Source organism: Trachymyrmex septentrionalis, unplaced genomic scaffold (assembly GCF_001594115.1).
Source record: "Trachymyrmex septentrionalis isolate Tsep2-gDNA-1 unplaced genomic scaffold, Tsep1.0 scaffold60, whole genome shotgun sequence".
NCBI lineage: Eukaryota > Metazoa > Arthropoda > Insecta > Hymenoptera > Formicidae > Trachymyrmex > Trachymyrmex septentrionalis.
In genome coordinates this window covers 4,712,587-4,720,793 of record NW_017305779.1, presented here as the reverse complement: position 1 = coordinate 4,720,793, position 8,207 = coordinate 4,712,587, and the positions used below count along the sequence as shown (strand labels likewise).

At 48.2% G+C, this 8,207-nt stretch overlaps 1 protein-coding gene across 1 annotated transcript; it reads right to left on the bottom strand.

The window, feature by feature from the left end:
- Positions 1-3,335: 3,335 nt before the first annotated feature.
- On the bottom strand, positions 3,336-8,152 carry LOC108752641 (toll-like receptor 7). The gene has a single exon (XM_018493624.1). It carries the CDS (start codon positions 8,103-8,105, stop codon positions 3,687-3,689), a length of 4,419 nt encoding a protein of 1,472 aa, XP_018349126.1. The 5' UTR covers positions 8,106-8,152; the 3' UTR covers positions 3,336-3,686.
- Positions 8,153-8,207: the final 55 nt, after the last annotated feature.

Genomic DNA, 8,207 nt, shown 5'->3' with positions numbered 1-8,207 from the left:
CAAGGCGGGCAAACTGGTTCCGAGCGCGGCCACTTGTGCTAGAATACGGAGAGACTCGTGTGTCGGAGAGGAAACCATATTTCTTTAAAGTAACATACGCGCCTTTTTCAGCCTCTTTACGCGTCGTCCTGCGTGTACGCAACTTCGCGGCGACGATCGCGATTTGTATCTCAGCAATGCGGGAGCTTCAATAATAAATAATAATGCACGACACATAAAGAATACTATTCACGTACCAAGTATATGATGTATGTTTTATCGTTGGACGTTAAAGAATAATCAATGATCGATATGTATGTATGACATGGGATATAAATAAATTTGACATTTTCGGTCAATGGGCGGACCAATCTAACATTGATTCGAGAGCTGTAAACATTGCCATTGTATCTATTGTAGAACCATTTACTAGTAGATTAATATTTTCTTTCAGGACTTAAAGATAGAAGCTTTTTCATTTTTAAACGTGGCAATTTACCTATTGAAAACTGGGACAACCGGGTACTATATTTATTAATAATCGCCAATGTGTCCTTTCGGAAGCAGATTACGAAGTTGAAATATAACGCAAGTGTATTTAATTTGAAATTAGTCAAAGAAAGATGCATCGAGCTTAATTCAGGCTATTAATCATTCCGAGTCTTCGAATTGTCGATATTAAGCTCTGTAGCAAGTTTCGTCAGGAGAACATCGACCCCGCGATAATCAGTTTCACGTTCTTTCGAAAGGAGAAAAATCTGAGTAAAAAGAGACGTCCCGTTTTAAAGTGAGATTCGTCAGTAAGATTCGAATTTGCGGAATTGTGTGCGAATCGCGCACACGGCGCTTAAATGCTCTCGCACGCGCGCGAGATATTCCCGGTGTTTACACTTGGTCGCGAAAAGATTTCGCAAACAACAGAAACATACATCGTCTCCGCGCAGGTACGGGCCGTGGTGCGGTGACGGTCGTAGGCGCATTAATAATGTAAGTGTGCAGATGGTGTGCAGTGAGTGCGCGGCGCCGCTGACTAGGATCAATGTTCCGTTCGCGGTCTATATAGCCGGCACACGGCCGCGCGCTACGATATATAGGTAACAACAAAGAGGGAGAGAGAGAGAGAGAGAGAAGAGAGAAAGCCGGGGCTGTGTGGGAAACAACACGGTTGCACACACCCCGCTCGCTCACTCGCTCGCTCTCCCCCCCCCTCTCTCCCTTCCCCTTCCTCCGCACACGCTCGGATAATGCATTTGCGCGAATATTTTAACCAATCGTAGCGCGAAATTACCATATGGAAATAAGTTCTCTTTCTCTGTCTCTCGTTCTCTCAATCGATCTGAATTTCGCCGCAACTCGGTTCGCGGGGGAAAAAAAAAAAAAAAAAAAAAAAAACGACTCCTCCAACTTGCGCCACCAAAGGAAAGAGATTCCCCTTCTCCGTATTCAAGAGAACACGTGCTCCTCGAGTTCTCGCTTTTAAGCTCGCCTGCTTATGGAACTGTACTTATATTATTTCGGCAGATCGCTCAAGAAAAACCCATCTCAAAAATTCTACAATTCGAAGATCTACTCTCTCATGTGTCAAGTTGTAAAGATACATCGTGAATTGTAATAAAGAAGAAAAAAAAGTGTTATGGTGCCCTGATCTCATATTATGACTACGTATCGGCGAAATGCACAATTAGTCTGTTTTTTGTAACTATTTTCTCATTTTTCAAGCGTCTTTTCGTTTTAGACACAACAATTAATGTCGTCACATCATTAATGAGAAATTCTCACTATTTCTCATTCAAGTACCGTGGCAAGCGATATTAATGTGAATATAAATTTATCATCACCCATATATATCTTGTACATATATCTTCTCCGTTTATAGAACCCCTCTTTATGAAATATATATACGACACTGTTTATAATTTTCACGTTACGACGCGTGCCAAATTATAATGCTGTAATAGAATTTTTTCCTTCAAATGCATTCCCCGGTTGAGAAATTGAGAAATCTCCGAAATGGGCTTCGACGATAATCGCTGCCAGAATTAAGATATCAAGGCGTATATTGTGAAGATAAGTAGTAACATATTTTATAAATTTATTCACATGATTTAAATAAATCAAAAGTATACAGTTAAGTCTCACGTCACACGCGCAAAACGCTCGCATGGCTTGCTTCTCGCCGGATCGCGCGGGCGCATGTCTCACGCTTTTGTTTCTCTCACTCTTTCGATTCTTACCTTCTCTTTTACGCGGCGAACTGTATCTTACACGAGGCGCGGCGATAAAGAGTGTATACCCGATATACATATTTACATATCGTACAATCATCTTACCTCTTCCCTCTCTCTCTCTCTCTCTCTCTCTCTCTCTCTCTCATTTACTCTCTCACTCACTCACTCACTCACTCACTCATACTACCTCTTTCTTGTTGTTCTTTCTCCCCTGCGGACATATAAAATTACAAAAAATCATCTACCTAGTCTCGAAAGTTTCAGAGTCAAAGCTAGCATCATGATTCTATTATGCGGCGAGGACGTTGAAATGCGACATGTGTCAGTTACATGTATGTATATGTACAATGTACATACGTACACGAACGCAAATTGCGTAGTAGAGAACGTTATTTACACGGATTCGTCGTAAATAGGAGGTATTTACACGAGGGTGAAATCGCCGCCACGAAAGAGACGGCCTGACAATCCGCGCGTGATCGCACGGACTTTGAGATCTTTGGGTGCTAAAAAGCATCTGAGGTAAACGGGATTCGCAGAGGTGCACAGAGAGTCTCAGAACCTTTGATTTTAATAACAGTTGAGTCTTATATGAATTTCGAGTCAAGATTATTTAAGGAAATTACAAGCTAATTTTGATATTCAATCTTTAATAGAGCTCATCTGAAGAAAGTTTTCTTGAATTAAAAAAAAAAAAAGAGAACATAAAAAAGTATAGTTCTTGAAGTTAAATACTGAAAAACAAATTAAATATTTTTGTATTTTGCGCTTTTGGAGCTTAATTCCCGCGTTCAGAACTCGCAAATAGTAATTACAAAAATGCAAATAAAAAATTATTGCAAAGTTTTGTTCATACATTTTTATAAAAAAAAAAAGTCAATTCTATGTAGAAACGGGATTCGGAGACACTCTGTATACCTGAACAAAATATTCGTACAAAACGCTGTTATGAAATTCGTATTTATATCAAGAATGGGGAATGTGCAATCCTGACAATAAGGGAATAGATCGAAAGCTTATTACATTAAGCATACAGAGTAAAGGAAGATGCAGAGTCAAGAATAAATATAACAAAAATAGAGAAGAAAAAGAGATAAAAACAAGAAGTAAAGAAATGTCAATGTTCCAACAACATAAAAAAATGAAAATTTTCATTGAGCAAAAAAGAAAACCGGCGCAATCATTATCGCGATAGGCATCCCCAAAGTCTCTAGAGATAATTATGATATGCGAATACACCGTCCTTCGTCCTTCGCGACGATGTCCCTGAACTATGTACACATATTTCGTAGGGATTCGTGACTCGGCACGCGCGCAACGTTTTCGAAAATTCACAATCTGTCGACCGTGCGTCACGTGGACAAGACTCGGCACAACCTTTTCAGAACGACTACCGTCGCTCATCGTTATTGTAGTCGGATCGACAGTACGATAGTCCCACGAGTCCCACACGGGGATACCGGGATCGGTCGCAGGGAGCTAAACCAGGTAGGCCTGTCCAGAGGTGGGTGGGGGCGGTGGTGGCGGTGGTTGCTGCTGCCTCCAGGCGGTCCTCTCAAGGGTGGAGTAGTCCGAGTCGATGGACGAGTAGATGTGCTCGGACAGCGGTCTCCTGTGGTCCTCGCTAACGCCGCAGTTGGCGGTGTTGGTGGTGGCGACAGTGGTCGTGATGAGATTACTAGCTGGCATCGCGTCCCGGTAGGCGTGATTGACGGTTAACCTGGGTTGCGCCGGCGACGACGACGGTGGTGGTAGCTGCGGCTGCTGTTGTTGCTGTGCCAGCATGGGGGGAAGCGGGGCACCGCCGCACGAATAAGCGGGCGGCGCGTGTTGCAGCATCAACGCCGACGAGGCGTCCTTGAAGAGCGCAGCGCGTTGACCGCCGCGCAGCGTCGACATCCCGGTTTTCTCGAGACTACCGACACCACCGTCCAGTGTGTAGGTGTTGATGTTGCGTTTGTACACCAACGGCGAGGATTTGCTCTCGACGGACACATCGCCGACGGCTGTAGTGGTGGTGGTGGTACTGGTAGCGATGATTGCAGTTGTCGTGGACGACGGTATAGCGTACCTTAATCGTTCCCAGAACCTCTTCTCGCCCCATGTAAGTATGAGCGCGGCCGTTCTCAAATAGGGCCGCAGCTCGGGATCGCGCTCAACCTCGGTACTGATATTGCCAGCTTGGATGACGATCAGCTGGGAGGCACGACCGCGCAATGCTTCGTGCAACGCTGCGCGAAACTCGAAACGCGACCATTCCGTTTGAAGGAAATCACGAGTAAGCACGATTAGCACGCGTCGAGATGCGTCCACCGCCTCGAGGACGGCTGGTGCGGGTGCGGAAGCGCGCAGCACGCAAGGCAAATCCCGGTGATGGAGACAGAGTCTCAGACCAGCCGCACCGTGTTCCAGTTCGACTGCCAGCGAGTGCAAGACAAAGTCCTCGTCGTTCGGACTGTAACACACGTAACAATCGTAGAGGCGATCGCGATCGGCGTCACAGCAGCCTGTAGCCATCGCCGCTGCAGGACCCATGCTCGCCGTCGTCACGGCTTTGCCCGGTTTCGTGCGCAAGAATCTCAGTCCGTACTTGGAATAGGCCCAGGCGCCGACCGGTTCGCGGAACACGAAAGCGAGTACTATAATCACCAGCAGAACAATGATGGCTGAGAGAGTGGCAGCTACCAACGGTAAATAGTCCGATACCATGATACTCTCAATCACGCCACCTTGAGCGAAATAATCCGAACAGGCGGTCTCGTTGACATTCAAACGGCGTCGATAAGATGGTCTGGCGTCGCCGCCGTAATAACACCATACGTCGCCAGCGTCAATGACTTTGTGCGCATTGTCTGACACCCAAGAAGACAGCTCCTGCAGGAATTTGCAGCGGCACGACCATGGGTTGCCGCCTAGCGATAGCTCGACCAATCGAGCGTTCAAAGTGACTTGCCACACTGGAAAGGTTACCAACCGATTGCCGTGCAATCTGAGAATCTCAAGCGATCGCAAAGGCAAGAACGTAAGGTTGCCAATGAAGCCAATCATATTGTTCTGTAGATAAAGCTCGCGCAAGTGCGATAATCGCTCGAACTCGAAGCCCTTGAGTTCGCGTATGCGATTGTCTTCAAGATGTAGAATTTGCAGGTTGTTGAGGCCGTTGAAGGTGCGATTCTGGATGGATTCAATGCCACTGGCGTTTACGTATAACACGCGCATGTTCTTACGGCCAATGAACACGTGATTCTGCAACTCTCGTAACACGTTGCCGTCCAGATAGACTTCGGTGGCATCCATTGGTATCCTACGCGGGATTTCTTCGACTCCAAGACCTGAGCAATCGACCGCGTTCGTATTCCATGTACGGTCATTGTAACACTTGCAACCTGCTGGACAGGTCATCTCGCAATCACAGGCATCAAAATCACAACAATGACAGAGGGCAAAACAATGCGCCTCGTAGCGGCAGAGGAACTGTTCCGAGCGTGCAGTCGAGGCTGGGACGATGGCGACTCCCCGCGGCCCAGAGGTACGGCACATGGCATTGTCAAGATCCATGACACGCGGATATTCCCTTGTCGAGGTTTGGTTATTGATGGCCGGCAACCAGTCCATCGAGCAATTGCAGTTGAAGGGATTGCCACCGATGTAAAACTCCGGCAGTGGTTTATTCTCCGGTACTTTGGTCAGCAGTAGCGATGTTAACTCCATCGTCTCGATCATGTTCGCGTACATATCAACCCGAGTGAGATTCACTTTGTCGGCGAATGTGTTTGGTCGTACGATGCTGATGTAATTGTTGTTGATGAATAATAGCTCCACGCTATCGGGCACAGACAACGGCGAGAGTTCGGTGATACGATTGTGACTAGCGTCCAAAGTCTTCACTTTGGAATTGCGAATTTTATAATAATTGCCAAGACTTTCGATAAAATTGCCGTGAATATCGAGCCACTTAAGATTAACAGGTATGAAGGCGTAATCGAACCACTCTATGTGATTTTCCGATAAATTCAGTAACAGAAGGCTAGTGATGCTGGTGAATACACCGTTGATTTCCGACAGAAAGTTGCCATCCAAGCGGATGGCTTCCAATCTGACATTACGTTCGAACGCGTGCCTTTCCACGTGTTGTACTTTGTTCCGAGCCAGATTGAGGATTTGGAGATTCGGCAAGTCCCAGAGCATACCGTGAGTCAGATTACCGATGTCGTTGCCGATTAGACGTAGACCGGTGAGTTGATGAAGGTTACGGAAGGAACCGTTGTGAAACTCGCTGATCCGGTTCTCGCCCAGGTCAAGGGTCTTGAGGAAAGCGAGGTCGCGTAATGCGTCCGGCACTGCAGTAAGCTCGTTACCGCTGAGATCCAGTTCCTTGAGATCGGAACAATTGCGAAACGCCATCGTGTCGATGTTCGAAATCGAATTCCCGGACATGGTCAGGCGATTTAGTACAAACAGACCGTTAAAGAGCTGTGCTCCTACAGTATGGAGCTTGTTGTCGGAGAGTTCGAGTGTATGCAGATTGTAGAGCGGCAAAAAAGCGTTACTTTCGATACGGTCAATCGAGTTATTGCGTAGATCGAGGATCTGTAGAAAGAACAAGTCCTTAAACATGCGGGCATCGATATGTGTCAGCTGATTGTATGAGAGATCAAGCACAATCAGGCGAATCAAACCGAGGAAAGTAGTCTCGTCGACACGATCGCTGCCAAGGCGGTTGTTGGCGAGATTCAGCACCAGCAGCTGCTCCAGCTGGGTGAACACGCCCCGTGGCAAATCACGTAGGCCGTTGTGCGCCAGGTGTATCTCCCGTAGGTCGCGCGTAGTTTTGAATAAATCCTCGGGCAACGAATCCAGGGAGTTGTGGCTGACGTTAAATGTGCGCAGAACAGTGAGTCCATGTAAGGCATTTTTGCCGATCTCGGTGATCGCATTGCGCTGCAGATGTAGCTCTTGCAGTTGCCGCAGGCTCACCAGCGGTCCGTCATCGAACAGTTGCCGTAATTCATTGCGTGATAGATCCAGAATCCTGATATCGGCGCGGCAGGATGATCCACCGTTGATCTCAGCGCGCACCGTTAGACCGATATCATCGATGTCGCGGATACGATTGCCGGTGAGATTGAGAGTCTGCAAATTGTCGAGCTCGCAAAGCAGTTTAGGTGGCAGCGCCTGTACGTTGCTCTCGACGATCTCCAGAGTATGAAGCTCGCGGAGGCCTCGGAGCGAACTCGGCGCGAACTCCAGGTATCTGGCAGCACCCCAAGCGGCATTGAACGTCTGTACGACGAGCCGCTTAAGATCCGGTAATGGTAAAAACGCATCCTCTGGGATACGTAACACCTTGCAGCCGTGCACGTGCAGTTCATGCAGACCGGCCAGCCGCTGCCAACTTTGCGCGTTCAAGCTGCTCTCAAAGTGGTGCACGTCGCTGCAGCGAATCCGTAGTTTAAGCGCGCCATCAAGGGACGGCGCCAGGGTGACGATCGCCGTAGGATCTAGCACGCGAAGGGCGCAATCCGCTGAACGGGTGTCGTTGCCAGCCTCGTTGGTCCACCGGCAGGCGGCCGCGGCGGGACCAGGATGCGTCGATACCAGCAACAACAGCAATAGTGTTGTCGCGAACAGACGATTGAATGGGGCGGCTGCATTCACCGTGCTCGCTGTTGATGTCGACGTCGATGACAATGTAGTTGAGGATACTGCCGATGATGTTGCCCACGATGATGTTGTCCACGATGACGTTGTCCACGGTGATGATGTCCACGATGATGGTGTCCACAGTGGTGCTGTCCACAATGATGTCGTCAACGACGTCGTCAACGACATCGTCGTCGCCGCCGTTGCCGTCGTCACAACGACATCACTCTTCACCGTCGTCATATCACGTCGCATTTCTACGAAGGGCAACCTATCCCTTTTGCTCTCGACGTCCACGTCGAGTCGCGCGTCGGGGCAGCGGCGGCGGCGGCGGCGGCGGCGGCGGCGGTGGCGGTG